At 39.4% G+C, this 20581-nt stretch overlaps 1 protein-coding gene across 2 annotated transcripts in view; it reads left to right on the top strand.

Annotated features, from left to right (window-relative positions):
* Positions 1-441: 441 nt before the first annotated feature.
* LOC134873779 (zinc finger MIZ domain-containing protein 2-like) overlaps positions 442-20581 on the top strand; it is a 32369-nt gene continuing 12229 nt past the window's right edge. The window contains exons 1-14 of one of the 2 annotated variants that reach the window (XM_063897631.1): positions 442-844; positions 5920-6018; positions 6233-6347; positions 6470-6678; positions 7271-7430; positions 10086-10328; positions 11534-11690; positions 13054-13172; positions 13613-13705; positions 16142-16331; positions 16960-17101; positions 18028-18106; positions 19018-19149; positions 19644-19749. In XM_063897631.1, the coding sequence (XP_063753701.1) occupies positions 5969-6018; positions 6233-6347; positions 6470-6678; positions 7271-7430; positions 10086-10328; positions 11534-11690; positions 13054-13172; positions 13613-13705; positions 16142-16331; positions 16960-17101; positions 18028-18106; positions 19018-19149; positions 19644-19749 (1795 nt within the window). In that variant the 5' untranslated portion in view covers positions 442-844; positions 5920-5968. Of the gene's footprint in view, positions 845-5919; positions 6019-6232; positions 6348-6469; positions 6679-7270; positions 7431-10073; positions 10329-11533; positions 11691-13053; positions 13173-13612; positions 13706-16141; positions 16332-16959; positions 17102-18027; positions 18107-19017; positions 19150-19643; positions 19750-20581 lie in introns of both variants that reach the window. The other variant, XM_063897630.1, reaches the window with a different exon arrangement.

Here is a 20581-nt window from a genome sequence, read left to right as displayed (position 1 = left end):
ATGGCAATATAACTGAATATGTATAATACAAAACATTTGATTGAAGTATCCAGCCTATATATTTCAACATAGTGTCCTACTTGAGACTTGTGTTAATGTAAAGATGTATTTATGTTATTCTAACATGGTGCAATTGTCAAGAAACCTACTGATATGATTGATATGATGTCAATATATATATATAGAATATACATATATACAGTTAAGAACACGGGATCTTAGCAATGTCTTCTCTATATATGTAAATATAGGGAGATGAACACATTGCAAACGATCAGTGCAGGAATCTCTCTCGGTCTCTCTCTGTCTCTCTCTCTCTCTCTCTCTCTCTCTCTCTCTCTCTCTCTCTCTCTCTCTCTCTCTCTCTCTCTCTCTCTCTCTCTCTCTCTACCCTCTGTGTGGGTGTCTCTCTCTCAGAGCTGCTTTCTCCGACCCCCCCTGCCTGATTCCTCCACCGGCAACGATGCAGATGAAACACATAGAAGCTAACGTCAGACTCCGCACAGTTAATAGTAGTAATTAATGTCATACTTCTGTTTAATTTGCGAGGATGGTGTCGCCCACTGAAGCCGGGTAAATCAGACGCAGAGGCAGGGGCGGCAGCGAAGGCTATATCTGCCTGGAGTTCAAGCAAGGACTCCTTGGTTAAATCTCGGCCTCCAAGCAGGATTGTATTGGGACAATTGTGGATATTGAGGGATTATTTGAACCGGATTCTCTCGGCTGTGGAGGGGGCTTTTAGGTGGAATCGGTTCTTGATGCCCGGTGGGCCGGAGGATCCCAGATTAAGGAGCCCAGACTGCGGAGCCCCGGAGTAGGGCTCGAACACCGGGGAGTACAGAAGGTATGTCGGCTCTACGAAAAACAACATTTCTGTTCATCGTGTCCGTGTGTGAAACACCGTTTTAATGCGTGTATTTAACGGCATGGTTAAACCACCAACCAGGCTGCTCAATGTCGATCCACATGTTGTCTAATGTTTTGTGTTGGAAGAAGAACATAGCTGGTGGCTAACTGTTAGCCTCGTAGCATTCCATTGTCACAGCCCGTTGGAGCTAGCTATGCTAACAGACCTGATTGCTGTGAAATATGAATTCATTCTAACGTTACATTTAACACACTATATCTTTTGTTTGTATTCTCGCTTCTTGGTTTGCTCAATAAATGTTCTGTGGATTACGTTATGTTGTTTTAGATGCGTCGGATTGCTCTCGCCTTGTTAGCATCTTATGCTAACAGCGGTGTTACCCCATAAAGCAAGGAGAAGCTTCATTAGCATGTTAGCATTAGCTTCGTTACCTGGTTGCAACACTACAAGGACTCTCAAAATGTCTCCTCTGACTCTGTCATTTTGTCGGAGCAGTTCATTTCACTATATTAGAAACACGAAGACGTGTCTGGGACAACTCTCCAGTTTATTTCGTTTTATTGTTTTAATTATCAGCCATAACATTATAGCATGCGCGTGCGTGTGTAGCATTCACACGGCTCATGGTAGGAGGGGTTGTTAGGTTGAGAACCAGACACACAGTGAAAAAAAAGTAAGTTTTAATTCTTGATACACATTTTAACCGATTTATTACAGAGTTTAAAGGACATTTAAATGTCCATAAGAATCAGCTGTTCTATCAATCGGGTTTTATTTACTTCAACAATATCACATTGAACAACACTTAAACAGTGTAAGCTAATTATGAAACACAATGTGTTAATATATTGTAAATGTTGGATATAATTTAGCAAATGACATTGTGGAGTCGAGAAACAAGGATGGTATAATGGAGAAGACGCTCATGTGCTTTTAAACAAATATACTCCATCTTTATTTGGGGTATTGATAATAAAAACTATTTTTTGGGATCAGCTAATCAATTAATGAAAAAGCTAAATTATGCTTTACCACTTATTTAGAACCACTGAATTAAAGATATGTGTAAGGTCCTCTTTTTCATTATAATGCCACAGAAGCTTCTTTTATTAAAGGGTTTGTTAATAATATATGACAAAAGCAGTCAACAAAGTGAAGTCATGTTTGTACTGAGACCACTGAGTCCTGGTTAGCAGATGAAACTAAGACATGGCTCAAATAGTTTTGTGAGTTGCTGGTGATTACTACTATTAGAGACGAAAACTTATAGTTAGTAATCGTGCTATAACAGATGTAATTTACGTTTTACATTCAAAACTTCAATTGGGATTTTCAAATAGGCTTTCAATGTCTGTCAGCATATATCATGAAGTCATCACCCTAATTAAAGCAACAAAAAGTTGTGTTTGGCTTTTTTATTGTAGTATGCATTTGATAATTAATTATAAGTAATATGAATAGCATTCTAAGTGCAGCATTTAAATCAGGAGATTACACCTATGTTATTTCACAATATCCAAAATCTAAGCATGTTTAGTAGAGTACTTTTACAGTACACAGGAAATTCTCCATCCTTTTTCTTTGAATGTAGATTTTGAAAGTTATGTAAAGGTAGTTCCTTTCTGTGATTTTGCACTACTTTTCTTCACTTTCAGTACTTTTAAATGTATTTCCACTATATAGTATATTAGATGATCAGTATGATTGTTGCTTGAGTGTGTGTCAGTTACTTATCGTTGCAGATCTTACCTAACAAACGTGACTGAAAGTATTAAGTATTTCAACGAAAGAAGTTCACAGAATATTTCCTGTTTTCTCAACTTCTGTTTTTGTCTCATAGTGAACGCCAAGCCAAAGTCCATTCACAAATCTGGCAATTAAATGTGACCTTTATCAGCAGCAACACGCCCATAAAAGTGATTCCAGACATGTTTTGTATTGTCAGCCAGTTATTCTTTAGAGTGTCTCCAATGTCAAAAACAGACTTAAAGATAAAGACTGTTCATTTTACTGATTGAAAACACCAGCAGAGCCAATCAGCTGAAGAAAGTTAAAGTGTCACGTTTATTTGCTATCTGTAAGCTGCTATACTGTTTATGTACGGCCAACAATGGTTTATTAGAGAAGCATAACTCTGGATTGTTACAAGTTGTGAAAAAGACGCTGGTATCGTTTTCAGCCTGTGAGTATGCATGTGTCTAATAGCAAATTATGCTCATGTTATCACCTACCATTGTAAGAATATCCACAGAGGTAGTTGTGATTATTTTCCAGATGTTTAAACATCCTTTTTGGGTTATGTTCTCACCACCAGATTCTGTTGTTCTGATTACAAGAACCATGACCCTTAGCTGCTGCTGTTTCGGACTATAAGCCTTTTCGGAGTGCAAGTGAATGAAGCAAATGTAATTGTTAATAATAAGAAAAAAAGATTAAATAAGGCTGCAGATTACTAAAATCCAAACAAGAGCCAAATATTGGTTTGATGATGAAGAGGCTGATGCTACATGTAATAACACATGGAGTGTTGAATCGTCCTCAACCTGAGTGAGTCATTTTTTGCTGCTGGCTTATCATAAAGTTTACTCGCAGATTTTGTTTTTAAAAGTTACGTTTTTATTAAAGTAAAGTTGTTATACTTTTTGGAAAATCTCTTCTATCTATTTACTTAGACTGACTATCTAATATACTAAACTATATTCTGAGGCAGGGTTTGGACAGGCATGTAAAAAAACATGACATTTAATGTGATATTACATTTTCCAACATCTGTTAGGTGATGAAACAGCTTAGAGGGCCTAAATATGGCTTTGAAAAGACGAGGGGCTCATCTGAAACTTAACTGTTATGTTTTCATCACCATAAAACATTAGTTTACACTTTTTAGGGATTAAATAAACACTGTTTATTATTGTTTAGCCAAAATATCAATATTGGTTCCTGAAGGCAGTGATGGACATGCGGTTATTGGGTTTGTTTAAATGCACATTACTATTAATATTTTACTCAATGTACCAAAACATTCATCCAAACCTAATGTAAACTTTGACCTTTAACCTTTTTTAGGCTGTCATTCAAGCTTTATTTCCACATCCAGCAGCTACAGCCCAAAATTGTAGTTCATAAGAAAGATGTCTCTTTTAACTCAGTTTTTGGTCGCCACCTACTCCTGAAATAAACATCTGTTTCTTTAGCTGTAGAACACTTTGTTCGCTAACTGTGTTTGCCGTATACTTTTTGAGAGATACTTTTTGATGAGCGCTGAGAGTAAATAGGCCCTCGAACGTCTTCAACAATGTATACGTTTGCAAAAAACATGTTTGAAATACCTGCTCCCCTCATAGAAATGGCTGCTGCGTGCTAAATCAGGTGACATACTTTTAGCCAAACACAGCTAGTGTTAGAAATGTTTGGACTTCACCGTTGCAGAGCCGTCACTCCACTCTGGAGCCAGCTCTGCCAGTGGGCTTGGTGAAAGGGCCCATCATTTGGACCTTGCTGCAGGGGTGGCAAACAAACCCACCCTCCTCGAAACCCAGAGCCCTTTTCGCTAACCACGGTGCTTACCTATCATCGTTTGTATACATCAAATTTGTTTATGATAGTTTTACAAGAGAAAAAGATTCATCAATTACTTTGATTCAAAACGTATATATGTATTTAGTTTATATCGCAGTGAAATTCATTATTTGAAGCGATGTGTGTATGTGGCAATAGAAGCCATGAATGAATTACATTCTAATGTAACTTTTTTTGCATGAATGATTTCCAGATTCTAACTGAAATGTTTTGGCCATTTTTGTATGTTTGTCAGCTGTTAGTTTGGACAGCATTGATTTTATTTGTATAATTAATCAGAAGATGCATTTTATGTGTCTGTTAGTCTGAGTATTTGTTGAGTGTCGGACGTTTGTTTTCAGATGCAAATCAGTTCTGTCTGATACAAAAGTGTGTTTGTTATCATGTGATATACTGTGTGCGTTTTAATGTGTGTGTGTTGGCGTGTTAGTGATGCTGTCCTGCTGCCTCTCAGGTGACTCGTCCCGGTGTCAGGCTCAAACACTGAAGCGTTTGAATTTCCCAATGTCACATCCTATACTTCTATCAGCTCTTGACTGACTCAGTCACTGATAACGTAGGTAAAAGGGACAAACAATCTAGTAAAAGTGGAGAAAGTGCTATAACACACTCCAGGAAAGGGAGACCCAAAAACCGGAATAGGAAGCGGTTAGTGAAGGTGGCTGATCAACTATTCAGAATTGTAGGGGAGTGGAGCCTAACAGGCAGTCTTTATGAAGCCTGAATGTTATAAAATATCCCTTCATTTCATATTTCACTCCTGATTTACCAAGAATGACTTATTTTGCTTAAAAATAAAAGGCTAAAAGAACAAATTCATCAAGAAGAACCAAAACTGGAGTCAGAAGTGATCAAATCTCACCAACACGTGAACCTCTTTCTGGGAGTTAAATATCAGTTGAGGAAGTATTCTCAAGTCCAAGTATCAAAAATACTCAGCTTACAATCTCGCTTTAAATTTTAACTTCAGTTATAGTACTGAAGACTGAAATGAGTCATAGTTAAAATGTTCATTATGCAGAATGAGCCGTGTCAGTGTCGTTATTAGATGAGTTTTACCCCTGCATTAAATGTATAGGTAGTTAATGTTGTAGTTGGAGTCGCTCAATATCCAAATCACATGTTTAATGCTAAAAATATTGAGAAAAATACAGTAAACAAAAGACCCACATGTTTTTTTGATATTTTAAATATTAAAATCTAAATGGTGAAAGTAATAAATCTGTTAACAACTTGAAACCCAATTATACTTTCCCTGTTATTTCCACGTCAATTCACAAGACAAGTATATTGTTTTTTTTCTTAAGATGCATTGTAAGAAAGGTATTCTCAATAAAGTACTAACTATTAAAAGATGCATTTTTTCTCTTTGTTTCCCCTGTATGGCTGAAATCAGAAAAACAATACGAGATGGATTGTTTATCTTATTTTCACTTAGTTTACCTAATGAGTGTCTGCCTGTGTGTCTCCAGGAGTTTGACTGTCTGATTGGACTCTGTCGAGCCTCAAGGCCCCCCCACCATGAACCCACTGAACCAGATGAAGGCTGGACTATCCAACAACCCACACAGGTAGACGAACAGACACACTCGTATTATGATAGGACGATGTTTGAAAATCAATAATCCAGTAGAAAGCAAATATGCATATTAGGTCTGTAGTAAAGGATTTGTTGGCCAGCATATCTCTGCAGCGCCACAATTCTTTATCCAAAATGATATTTGACACATTCAGTCTTTAAATGAGAAAGGTCCACTCACATCCTCTCTGTGCGTTTGTTTACAGTGAGGGTTCGTACCCCTATGACCCCTCCGGCTGGCAGCAGCCAACCAATCAGCCGACAGGATCCCTCTCCGTGGTAACAACAGTCTGGGGAGTGACCAATCCCTCAGCCAGCCAGGTATCATCAAAAGGGAAACTTGGAAAAATGACTTATAATTTCCACAGATGTAATCAACAAAAAAAACAACTATGGAAGAAGACATATCCGATATAAAATGTGTGTTTTTCTTACTCTGTCAGGGTATGGGTGGAGGAGTGATGGGGCCCGGGGGGAACCAAGGCGGGGGCCCCATGATGCAGGGCCCCGGGGGTCCGGGCATGGCCGGTGGGCCAGGTGGCTACATGGGTCAGCAGGGCTACGGAGAGCCCAGCAAAGGCTACATGAACCAGGGCATGTATGGGCGGAACACTGGGGGCTACGCTGGAGGACCAGGGGGGTACACAGGGAGGTGGGTTTCTCAGTTTTTTCTTTTTAGCTTGTTTTATTTCAATTGTGTGTTTGTTGTTGTTTGAAATCTTTTTTAAGGTGTTTTGTGTGTTTTCGTGGGTATAGTCCCGCGTTTTAGATTTATGTGTTTTGGTTGTTTTAAACTTTAGTTTTCCATTATGTTCCTAAAAAGGAACTGATGTGTAACTACTTAATGAGTCATGAATTTAATGAAGACATTTCCTGGTACTTTTTAGCGATTGTTGTTGTTGAATGCATGCAAACAGTAGGATTTTTAATCCGTCAGTTTTTCAGTTCTCTGTAATGTAAAAAATGACACTGTCTCTATTGTCTGTTTTTTTTTTTACTTACTCTCTGTACTGGCTCAACAATAATCTGTATTTCCCCCACAGTTAGTACCATATCATATAGTTCCTAGCAAGTAGCATCCTTTTTAAGATACAAAAAATGTCAACAATAAATATGATTTAAAGATGCATAGCATAAATACTGACAGTATTAACACCTTTTGGTTTATGTATAATTGTACATACTTATACTCTGAAGAAAGTAATCATGATCAAATACTAAACATGACCTTCATCTCTCTTCAGTTACCCGTCGAACCCCGGCGGCTCCAGAGGCTCGGCCGACTTCTCTCAGGCTGCTGCTGCCGCCGCCGTTGCTGCTGCTGCTGCTACGGCAACTGCCACCGCCACGGCAACCGTAGCCGCCATCCAGGAGAAACAAAACCAGGATATGAACTATGGACAGGTAAAAGGAGGAAAAGATAGGGGGGGTCACAGTGAATTCACAGATACACCTGCTGCTGATTGGCTGTCAAATACTGCAGATGTCTTCATGGCTAATTCATTTTGAACTGATGTATTATTAATTCATGTCCAATCACATGACACCCTCCAGAGGTTGCTGCTGATATGTTATTTAATAGTTGTGTTATTATAAATGTTGGCATCACACAAATCAGAAACAATCCCACATCACCTCTGGAATTTCTATAAACTGTTTACAATTAAAGGGTTAGGGTATATTTGTATTTATCTTCAACTGTGCAGAAATATCAGATTTGAAACCACTAATTAGACATGAAAAACAGCAACATTCAAGTCTTTATTTAGAATGAAATGTCAACGTCACGAATGAAGCCCTGAAGTATAAATATTTTTATTGAAGACCTTTGGTACGTTGATAGGAACCAAAGTTACGAATATCACAACAGTTCAAAGCTACTAGTGATCAGCTTAGTCTCTACTATTGTGCAACAATTGACAAGCCATACCTAGTTGATCTTCATTTGAAGGCGTACCATATTTAAACCACCTTCATAACTACAACAGACCAGATAGCCAAGATGTAAGACAGGGATGTACCGTTTAACAGACCGAAATAAGAAGAAGAATAATATTAAAACAATACAAAGACAAAAAATACATATATAATAAAGAGGAGAGAGAGGGAGGGGTAGTGTACATTAATCAGTAGACAAGAATGCGAGAGATTGGAAGAAGGCTAAGAAGGGTTGCCCCTTAGTGTAAAACCTAGAGGTTTCGCCTCTTAAAGAATATTTAATTTTCTCCAGTTTTTAGAAAAGACATAATAACCCTGAGCCACTGAGCACTGGAAGGAGCTTTTTTGGATTTCCAGTGAAGAAGAAGAAGTCGTCTTCCCAATAGCAAAGTAAAAGCCAGAATATCTAATTGCCTCGACTTGTGTCTATTGTAATCTTCTAGGCAAGCGAATATGGGGACAGACTTTTACTGTGAGTGAAAGTATTTTTGAGATATCCTCAAAAAACTTCTGCCAAAAGGAAAATGCTAATGGATAGTAAAAGAACATATGGGATAGGTCGCAGGGAGAGGCTTGACATTTGTCACAGATGTCAATGACAGTGGGATATATTTGTGACAGTCGTGCCTTTTGAAAACTGAATCCTGTACAGCACCTTGAACTGTATGAGAGTGAGACGAGCACAGGTTGAGCTTGTACGAATTCCCACCAGTGATCTAAGTTCACACCTAGGGCTGTCACTTTACGTTCGAGAATCGATTGTACAATCGATTGGACCGACCAACACACGAAAAGTGCAGTAGGCATTGCGACGGCTAAAAAGTAAATCCCCACCAATTGTACGCACCGGAAACAGCCTGATAGTGTCAATCGGCTGCCGCGGCTTAGTGTTTTGCCAAAAAATGGAGGGCAACAGCGATCAACCTGCGTGACATGAGAGACGAGTGATAACCCCTAATTACATGAGGAGTTTGATATGGAAGCACTTCGGATTTTGGGCAGAAGGCAAAACTATGGAGAAGGACAAAGTGGTATGCAAACTGTGCAATCGTGAGTTCCCATATCACAGCAGCACTACAACTATGAGGGGGCACATGCAGACTCAGTATGTTCTGGTCCACTGTCTGTTGTGGGGAATGTAGCGATCCTGCGTGTTGGCTAAGTGAAATATTTTCAACCTATCTTTATGTTGGCTACTCCTCAAGTGAATTTTAAGTTTCATTTTCAAACTATTTAACAATCGCCTGCCTATGCGAAATGTGTTTCATATTGATAATGGTAAACAGCCAGAAGCCTGCAGTAATGGTTTTCGTCATTGATGTTATGACAGTCCATACTGCTTATTGTTTTTCGAGAATGCTCCTGTTTGTTATACACGAAGTTCACGCAATAAATAATCAGAAATGCTGACCTGTACGTATCTTGCGCCCTCTTTACGTTCGTCCTAATGGCAGTGTGTTGGCCTTTATTTTGAAAATTGAAACGTAGACGTGGATAATCAATTCTACAATTGATTCAATGAAAATGTAAGCCTAAAAAAATCGATTGATTTTTTTCAAAAAGTGACAGCCCTATTCACACCCAGCTCAGCCTCCCAGGCATCCCTGACTTTAGTGGTATGTGAGCTGTCATCGGTCAAGAGTTTGTTATACATTTTAGAAATAAGTGACTTTTGAAGGCCCTGATCAAGTCTGTTTTCATTCCTCAGATGTTAAACTCTTATCCAATGAAAGTAGCATCTAGCGAGAAAGTCACTAAGACGCTGCCCGTCCCTCAGCTTCCCTCCAAAGCTTCTCCCCCATAATGATCATTATGCAAGTAGACAAATACTAAGTACTAGTACGAGTACTTTTTTTCAACAAAACAATAACGTTGTAACAAGCCGTCTGAAAGACCTTTGGAATTTTCCCATTTATTTTTAAAAGTTTGCTGAAAAAATACTGGCAGGAAAAAAATAATCGATTGGCTCATGATCAATATAGCCAATACGATAACTTTTCTATCGCCTTCAGTTGCTCCGTGACAGATCTGAACTTCCTTATTTCACACTCTTCTGCATTACTCTGTACCTTCATCAATATGATACCAAGTACACATGCTATTATTTAGTTTGTGTCTCAGATGGGAGGGCCGGCTTATAACAACCAGTTCATGGCCCACTCCGGCCCCCGCGGCCCACCTGGTATGGCGCCTGGAGGTATGGGACACGGGCCAGGACCAACCAGGGGCCCTCCTTCCATGGGCCCCATGTATGGACCTGGAGGCGGCTCCCAGAGGGTCCCTCAACACCCTAACTATGGCCCTGGACAACAGCAGGGTCACCTGAGACCCCCACAGGGCCTGAAACGCCCCTACAATTCCGAGGTAAGATCAAAGATAAAGCTACATTTGATGGGGTTACAATAGATTATTTTAGTTTGTTTATTTTACATTACCATGAATTATCAGAATGTGTATCTGATATCTGATTATCACAATTGACCACATCAGAATACATTTTCAGTTAATATTTCATTGTGACATGAGTCATGTCTGTAATGGAGGCCTATTTCTACCAGTAAAAACAAAAACACAAACTATAATTTTGAATAAAACATACAGTATATAAAACAATCAGTTGTACATACCCACAGACCCAGTTCAATTATTCTTTATGATACGGTGATGTTTTATAAGCACCTTTTGAAATGGATTGTTTTCCGTTTCATATTTGATTTAGTTTTGGGTTACATGTACCTTCTGTCTGTGCATGTTGTGTTTGATGATTACGTGAAGAAAACTGATAAAAACCTTTTCTGATGATATTTGTGGTAAGTGTGTCGCTGTAATATTTCTGTCAAAATGTAACAATTTAATTAGGATACTGAAGAATGTCAATGTCCATCTCCCACCATACTCTTCTAACGATCCAGCCAGCTGGAAATCATACTGTTAGCAGGTGGCTGAATAGGACTACAGAAATTGTCGAGGACGTTGTACGTCATTACGCCGAACACATAAACAACTCCCGCTAAGTTTGTTTGCCCCTTTTCTAGAGCAATGACTTCTAGTTAAACCCAGTGTGGCTAAAAGGAAAAGCTTTGTTAAAATATGCAAGCAAAAGTCAGGTGAAAGGATCTTAAGTTGGCGTGACATTGAAGTTGTGCGACCCTGCTGTACTCGTCTGTAGTTTGTTTATAGCATAACGTCTGGCGATTACATTTAAGATGCTAAGGATCTAAAAGTAGGGTTAACATGTGGAGAATATCCGGCTGAACATAACGTGCATTTATCAAACAGGTTCGTTTTCCACAGATCTTATTTTCTACAATATTCCAAAACCCTATGGAGAAATCGCATTGCTTTTTTTCGAGGGAACCCATGCACAGCTTACTTCCGGGTCGGCCTACAAAAATACGTCATCCCTGTGGCGCTCTATAACTCGTCATTTTTAGATACTTACAAATCCGAGTGACTTGCTCAATCATCAAATATGGGCGACAATGCCCCTACTTACATTAACATTACTGTACAAAACCCCAAAAACATTTCATACATACCTCCTCCTTGTTCCTCTGCTTCTTCCTCAGTCGTTCCAAGGAATGTCTCAGCAGTATGTTCCAGTCGGTCCCAATGGGAACGTGATGTCAGGTCCTGGTGGTGGCGGTGGTTCCATTCCAGGTTCAGGTGGAGGCGCTCATGCGGGCCCCGGCCCGTACTCTGGCCCAAATATGCAGTACCATCCAGGTATGATGTGAGCAGGAGGTGTTAATGACATAAAGCTTCTGCTGTGTTTTGATATTTTCAACTATAGTTTAAAACAAAGCACACTGTTTTTTGGGTTTTTTTAAGAAATCTTCTTAAAAGTTACAACTGAGTTCCTTTTCATAAAGAAATTGGGAAAATAAAGTTTCGTTGTGCAATCATTTAAACATGTTTTGAGTGGTAAGAAATGGTCGAATCATTGCGCAACCAAAAGATATCAACACAAAAATTACAACAACAACAAATGGCCTTCATACGAGAGACTCGATTGCTTCTTTGTCAACAAAACAAAACAACTTCTATGTTGATGTGGTTCTTATAAAAGTCCTACATACAATCCCGAGCAGGGTCCCCGCGGATCCTTAAAAAGTCTTACATTTAGTTTTTGATATTCAAGGTCTTAAAATGTCTAAAAAGGTCAGGAATTTTAGGGGGGGAGGTATTACATTTTACCTGGGGCAGAATGAATGAGTGTGTCTATTTTTAGTTAGATGTGTATGTTTTATTTTACCGGTAATGTTATTTTATATCAACGTGCAATACCTATTTGTTTTGTGCGGGAAATAGCGCACACTCTGCTTAGTTGGTGGCGGTAGAACGCCTTGTGTGGGTGTGTTCCGCATTTTAAGGTAGAAAAAGAACGTGTTTATCCAGCTTCAGATTTGAAAGCTGCCGCGGACTAAAAGGAACACGAACAATGGGTAAATGCAAATTTAATGAGAAGTGGTTGGAGAAAGACAAGTATCGTGGCTGGCTGAAACCGTCCAGCTGCTCCTATGAGGCGCGATGCAAACTGTGTCGGAAAACTTTCAAATTTGGCACAATGGGGTGCAAAGCATTAGATTTTTACATGAGATCTGAAAAACACAAGCGCTATGCTGGTATTCAGAGGAGTACAATGCCATAGAGTCGTTCGCTGGCGCTACTTCTAGGTTGGCTGTTACAACTAATATATCCACCCTGGCAAAGTCTTCAGGGCCCACTTCCAGTCAGACAGCATTCAGTTATTTTTCATCCATTGTTTTGTGGTGGTATTATTTTTTTCCTTTTAGAGGTCTTAAAAGTCATTCAATTTGTACTTCAAAATGTGCAGATACACTGATACCAAGTGAAAAACCAAAACAGAGCAATTTGAGTAGAAAGGGGTGGCGTGGAAGAGATTCAACATGAAAACAAACTGTTTGAATAAAACATGTATACATATTAAAACATTTAAATTGCAGAAGTAGTTACATTTTTCAAAATATATATGTGTAGTTTGGCTTAAAGATGATTCACCATTATCCCAGCTCCATGAATTAAAATTGTTGTTGTTTTCTGATCTTTTCTGTCTGTTTACCTGCAGGTCTTGGTGGCCCAGGCTCTGCCCCTCAGCGACCTGGCTCCTCCCCCTCATATCAGACCCATAAAATGCCCCTCCCACAGTACCCCCCCTCTGGACCCCCCAACTCACAGTACTACAAGGTGTGTGTGTACCTCAGATTCTTTAGTCTTCTATACTTATTTTCCTCATGTGGATTTCATGTTAATCGATAACCTAATCTGAGTATCACAATATTAAAGCAATGTAACCTGATTACTTTCCGTTACTTTTGGATTACCTCAATTTCAGACGCAACGCACATAAAAACAAGAGAAAGTAAATATCAACAACAAAGCTTTCACTTAAGTGTATTATGTAAGACAACAGGACAATTTAACCGTAGGAGAAAAAATGGGAATGTTGTATGAAAATGTGTCGTCCAAAACAAGAATACTCTAAAATACACTGTGTGCACCTACCTTCACACTTGACCTCCAAGCCCAGTTTCCTCTTCAAGGGAGGGGGCAATTATTTGGACGGACAGTGACATTTAGCGTAAAAAACATTAACATGTGTTGTTTTGGTCTGTGTGTTTCTGCAGCAGGAGCAGTTTAACGGTCAGGGTGGAGGTTTGAGCGCTCTGAACACAGGAGGTCCCGGCGGAGTGTACAACTCCTTCAATCAACCACCTGGGGTAAAATGCTGTGTGTTTGTGTGTGTGTGTGTGTGTGTGTGTGTGTGTGGCTGTGTGCTTTACTGCAGCATTTCCATTTTCCTCTATTTACTAATACTCTAACAGGAGTAGCCAATACTGGAGCAGTGGGAGTTCTAAAAATTGTGAGTCCTTGTTAAATTAATATAACTGTTTCTTACATGAATACAAATAACTAGCGTAGCATGTTACATTTATAAATACCTTTTAAAATATTTTTTTCACAATGTTTTATAAGATTTATAACAATACAAAAATAAGAGAAATAACAACAAACTTGCTTCGTCTGAACAACACAAGTCAATCTTTTGAAACATTACGCAGAAAAGACAAGGCACAATGACACGATCTCAGGAACTCCTCTGGAACATTAAATAAATGTAGGTCCTTTACATAATCAATGAAGGGCGTCCATACAATCTCAAATACATGCTGTCCAGCTCTTAAAATATAGGATATCTCCTCCAATGGGAGGCCTGACAGCAACCATCGCAACCAATGAGTGATGCTTAGGCTGTGAGCCTTTTTCAAAAACAATGCAATACAGGTTTTGGCGTAGAGCGAGCTGAGGTCTATAAATCTATAAATGTTCACTTAGGTTTCATATGTTTATGCTTGTTTGGATATAAACCCAACAGAAAAAACTTTGGATCCAGTCAAATCTGCTTTGAAATGATCTTCTCTACTATACCCCTCCTCCCAGAACACCCTAATCTTTTAGCCCTGCCAAAAAAAACAATGTTCCCCTTGATTCTGTGCATTTTGTACATTCTGTTTATCTGGTATATTTGTATTGTACTGGTTTAAACCAACCAACCATCTACACGGTATCAGTTTAAGTCATGTATTTATGAGCAGCAACGCAAGCTTTATGAATACATCTTTTTAAATAGACTAAAAGTAGGGATAGTTAGACAGGCCGATGTTTGCCCTATTTACCGCCATCGGTAAATGCTTCAGGTTCTCCATCCCCTCTCTCATCTGATCCGTGTGGACCATAGACTGTAGCTATACAGATCCGGAAAAACCACAGAGACCACTCCACATTTTTTGTAAAATCTCTATCTCTACATGTATGGCAGCCATTCCAGTGTCTGTTGAATTCCAACCCAGAAAAATGTTGGCAGGATTTTATAGAACACCGTACGCCAGCAACCCGGGTTCGATTCCCGACCCGTGGTCCTTTCCGGATCCCGCCCCGACTCTCTCTCCCACTTTCCTGTCACTCTCCACTGTCCTATCCGATTAAAGGCAAAAAGCCCTCCAAAAATATCTTTAAAAAAAACTACGGAAACTACAAGTAGTTCAAAACGCTGTGGCAAGAGTTTTAACTAGCACCACAAAAAGAGATCACATTTCCCCTGTTCTGGCGTCGCTCCACCTGTTTCTTTTAGAATCGATTTTATAGTCCTTTTATTAACTTACAAAGCCTTACATCACTGTGATCAGGATCGCTCAGGTTGAAGGCAAGAGACGGAAGGGTTCGGGGTTGGGCAAAAATGATAGCGTTTATTTCGTAAGAAACGTGCAAACGAAAGACTGCTCCCCGGCACTTCCAGGACGGGCAAGGCCAGGACGGGGAGTGTCGGCTTCCCAGGACCCAGCCTACTGCAAGACAGCCCAGAACCAGGTTACCAACATGCTTTATATTAAATGACTGATTACCTGATTCTGATCAGCTGTCTGGTCTCCGGCCGAGCCACTCCCCTCACCCCCGCAGCCGGCGCTCTAACCACACCCGGCTGCCACAATCACCTTGCACCTTCTTACCTCAGCGACTGACTTTCTTTTTATGTTCCAACAAGACCCCTTAGATCCTCCACTGCCCTGCTTTTAGAAATCCCAAGAGTATCACAGAAGAGATCTGGGGAGGCTGCGTTCTGTTTTTACGGCCCTAAACTATGGAACCCCAGATCCCCGTGGATCTTGGAACAGCAAACTCGCTAGAATGTTTAACGTAAACTAAAAACCTATCTTTTTAATTTGCCTTTTAATTTGGGTTAACTGTCAATTCTCACTGGTTTCATTGTCCGTGTTTTACTGTATTTTGTCTGTTTTGCTTTTATTTTAAATTTAAATTTTTCTTTTTTAAATTGTTTTATTTGAACATATTTTCATTTTTGGCACTTTTCTGTAACTACAGTTGGGTGTGGGTCCACTCAAATTCCTATCCTTTCTGCCTCAAAATTTAGATTTCAACATTATAAATGAGTCTCGGAAACTAATCAGTACCGACAGAGAATGATGGGAAATGTTATTCTTTTTTTCAGTACCAACATGGCAGCTATGCTCAACATCTCAGAACTAAGTTGAGATGATTCCTTTAGCTAATGGTTCAAATGTTGACTCTATGGGTACTGGTGCTATTCTGTCTGTGACGATCAGTATATTAAAATACATTCACTGTGTCTCTCTCAGCCGGGTAGAGGCCTGCCTGGTTATCCCTCCTCTCCAGTTCCTGGGAACCCAACCCCTCCCATCACCCCCAGCAGCTCAATGGCCCCGCCCTACATGTCTCCCGGCAACAGTGATGTCAAGCCGCCTCCCTCCTCGTTCCTGCCAGATATCAAACCCAACATGGCCGGCCTGCCACCTCCTCCTCCTACAGGTACCCACACACACAACACGGCCTCATGAAAACACTGAGATTGATGCATATTGTGCCAAAATGACCACAGGATCAATTTTGTTTTCATATCAAATCTCAAATATTCCCTCAAGGTACTTTACAATCTTAAAATCCCTGTGAAAACACATGTAGGAAAAATGTATTAATCCTCCTGAATAACAACTTTGTAGAGATTTCCTCTCCCAGAGTGTAGACCAGATACAAATAGTGTGTACAGAATAGACATGTTATTAAATTACAGCATAGACAGTCAGGGTGTTAAAAACTAAGATGGATAGTAAACATAAATGAGATTATTGGATCTAGAAAGATGTCAAACCAGGTGTTGCAAAGCAGCCAAGTCTGAGCCAAACCACCTCCTCTCCATCATGTAACTTGGGAAGAGTACATGCTACACAAACACACAAGAGGCATTCACACACTGGTGTGGTCGTCTTTTCATTTTTATAAAGGTTGTTTGTCTCTTTCCTGCATCATCCTCTGTAATAACTTAATCTTAATTAAACTTATCATAATGAAATCAATTAGATTATCATCAGTCAGGTATATATAGGCCAGTGGTGTCACAGGAAGTGTGTCTTGAGTTGATTTTGACTTCCTGTTACAGGTCACCCTAGTGACGACCTGCGGCTGACCTTCCCGGTGCGTGATGGCGTGGTCCTAGAGCCCTTCAGATTAGAGCACAACCTGGCTGTCAGTAACCACGTCTTCCAGCTGAGAGACTCTGTCTACAAAACTCTCATTATGAGGTAAACGCACGCACGCACGCACGCACGCACGCACACACACACACCACACACAGTGTAGCATTTATGCATGGTTGAAATAGCCAGCTAGCAGCCAGCTGGCTTAATAGCTGGTTTGCTATTTCCGCCATGACAGTAAAAAGCCACCTATCATGTTATTAAAAAAAAGTCTAAACCTGATTTTACACCAGGGCAAAAATATACACAATCCCACAGATGTGAGTAAACGCTGAGGGTGCCAAGGCAATGTTTTCTTATTTTTTCACTTTTTAATTCATCCAAGAAACTATAGGTCTAACTATAACACTTCCTAACAGACACAGGCCGTGGCTATGGTAATGAGTATTGAGCGGAGGTCAGGTCAGGTTAGATCCACATGAGCGAGTCGTTATCGCCCCTCAACGTACAAATGGTGTTACAAGAAAGACAGCCCTGGGCTAATCAGTTAGCATTCTAATTCAGTTCCATGCAACTCAATACATAGACGTCTTTTGGCGAAATATCCAAACAGTAAATACTTTATATGCTGTCGAAGATGCAAGTTCATTTTGAATGTTATAAACTAAAATGATAGCTATATTTTACACCTTTTCATACTACACCAGTCAGAAAGTTAGCAGTGCAAAGTTCTTACTCTTCAGGCGATGTGCTGTCCTACGTTGAAAGAGTGGGATAAAGTTTTTGATTTAGTTTGATAACTCTACTGCTTGTTATACAATATTTTAAATTATATTTTGTATTATTAATAATGCAAAGAAAATGTTATTAAACACATGTGAAAATTAGATGAACATTGTCTCCCTCTGAGATGTAGAAGTATAAAGTAGCATGAAAATAAAAGGTTCGGGTAAAGTACATGTACCGCCGAATTGTACATGTATTGAGTGTTTGTTCCCAAACATAAATGTGTTTGTGTTTCTGTGTGTCAGACCGGACCTGGAGCTCCAGTTTAAGTGTTACCACCACGAGGATCGACAGATGAACACCAACTGGCCTGCCTCCGTCCAGGTCCAACCTCCACTCTTCTTTTATCTCCACGCTTTATCATTTTAACCCTAATTCCTAGTATTTGCTTTCAAATGAAGACACATACAAGAACATTTAAACTCTTGAATAAATACTTTGTGTTAAAGCTGATAAGCAGTAAAAATACAAAAGCAATTAAGGACGGAGAGAAGATCCCCTACTCAAAGAAAGCAATCCTTGTGAAAATATTTAAATCCGCAATAGGCCACTTTGTGGAGCTAGCTTACAATACAGCCTGTTATTTCTTTTTATTTATCCTTGTATTAGCCCTCACCATAGAGTGCGTGGTGCTCCTGTTTAAAGGGTCTAATATGTCCTTTTTACCAGCAGATTTCCACAAATGCAAACCAAAGCCAACTATCTGCCCTTTACACACAGAAATCTGAAATAGAAATTCAACCAAAATGCTACGTTTTCCCAAAAATTAATAAATACATTTATATTCCCGAAAAAAATGATAGGCGTAACTTTCCTACATTTGAGAATCTGGTGTTGATGTTGTCCGATGGAAGTCTATCTTAAGTTGTAGGTCTTGTGGTTTCAGACGCAGATCAGTTCCTGCCAGCACTGATAAGAATCATAAAGGGAGGATCCACATGAAGGCTAATTCATTTGTAAAGTTCAACAGCAGTAACTTCTGTAAAGTGTGGATCTATATATAAACTGATAGTTACAAAAATCAGACATAGCATAATTAATCTAGAGAGGAAGCAAGAAACATAAGATAAATAGTCATAAAAGTTACAGTCAGATGTTAAAGGGAGGTCTTTGGACAGTCGGGTGAATCAAATGAGGAGTGATGTTCCTTCACTTCAGCATGTTAACAGAATAGGGTCTGTAATAACAGAGGGTTTACTTGTGTTGTGTTTTCATTGACCTCCTCTTCTCCACAGGTGAGTGTGAATGCGACTCCTCTCACCATCGAGCGAGGCGACAACAAAACTTCCCACAAGCCTTTGTACCTGAAGCAAGTGTGTCAGCCGGGCAGAAACACCATCCAGATCACCGTGACCGCCTGCTGCTGCGTAAGAACACACACACACACACACACACACACACACACACACACACACACACACACACACACAAATCCTGTTTACATGTATATAGACTCCTGCATTTATTTAGTCACTTACAACAATTTCTGTAACATTTGGGTTATTGTGTTGTGTATATATTATTTTATTTCTTGTTTACGACGTGTATAGTTTATTTTACCTGCATTACTTCCACATTGGTCTCGGAACACAATCAGCACTTTTTCATCCTACTTTGTTTTACTCTGTTTCTCCTTGCACTGTTTTTATTTTTACAAAATCTTTAGATTGTATACATATTTTGTTGCATTAATAATAATAAATAATGTTTATATAGTGCTTTTCAGGAACTCAAAGATGCTTTACAGTATGAGGGAGGGTGGACAGACAAGGACAAGCAAAAAAGCTTCAAGATTTGAATTTGAAGAAATATCACAGATGTAAAGATGTGTGTAATTGATCATGCCTCCGTTTCTCTCCAGTCTCACCTGTTCGTCCTCCAGCTGGTTCACCGTCCTTCGGTCCGCTCAGTGCTTCAAGGTCTGATGAAGAAGAGGCTGCTGCCGGCAGAGCATTGTGTCACTAAGAGTAAGTTATTTACCTGAGGCTATTCAAACAAGCAACAACAAAGCTTTGTTGGTCTTGTACTTGAGTAAAAGTAGAAGTACTCAGATCTTGTACTTGAGTAAAAGTAGAAGTACTCAGATCTTGTACTTGAGTAAAGTAGAAGTACTCAGATCTTGTACTTGAGTAAAGTAGAAGTACTCAGATCTTGTACTCGAGTAAAAGTAGAAGTACTCTGATCTTGTACTCGAGTAAAAGTAGAAGTACTCAGGTCTTGTACTTGAGTAAAAGTAGAAGTACTCAGATCTTGTACTCGAGTAAAGTAGAAGTACTCAGATCTTGTACTTGAGTAAAGTAGAAGTACTCAGATCTTGTACTCGAGTAAAAGTAGAAGTACTCTGATCTTGTACTCGAGTAAAAGTAGAAGTACTCAGGTCTTGTACTTGAGTAAAAGTAGAAGTACTCAGATCTTGTACTCGAGTAAATGTACTTGAGTAAAAGTAGAAGTACTCAGGTCTTGTACTTGAGTAAAAGTAGAAGTACTCAGATCTTGTACTCGAGTAAAAGTAGAAGTACTCAGATCTTGTACTTGAGTAAAAGTAGAAGTACTCAGATCTTGTACTTGAGTAAAGTAGAAGTACTCAGATCTTGTACTTGAGTAAAGTAGAAGTACTCAGATCTTGTACTCGAGTAAAAGTAGAAGTACTCTGATCTTGTACTCGAGTAAAAGTAGAAGTACTCAGGTCTTGTACTTGAGTAAAAGTAGAAGTACTCAGATCTTGTACTCGAGTAAAGTAGAAGTACTCAGATCTTGTACTTGAGTAAAGTAGAAGTACTCAGATCTTGTACTCGAGTA

The sequence above is a fragment of the Eleginops maclovinus genome, chromosome 12 (assembly GCF_036324505.1).
Source record: "Eleginops maclovinus isolate JMC-PN-2008 ecotype Puerto Natales chromosome 12, JC_Emac_rtc_rv5, whole genome shotgun sequence".
NCBI classification, from domain to species: Eukaryota; Metazoa; Chordata; class Actinopteri; order Perciformes; family Eleginopidae; genus Eleginops; species Eleginops maclovinus.
This window is presented reverse-complemented; position numbering and strand designations above follow the sequence as displayed.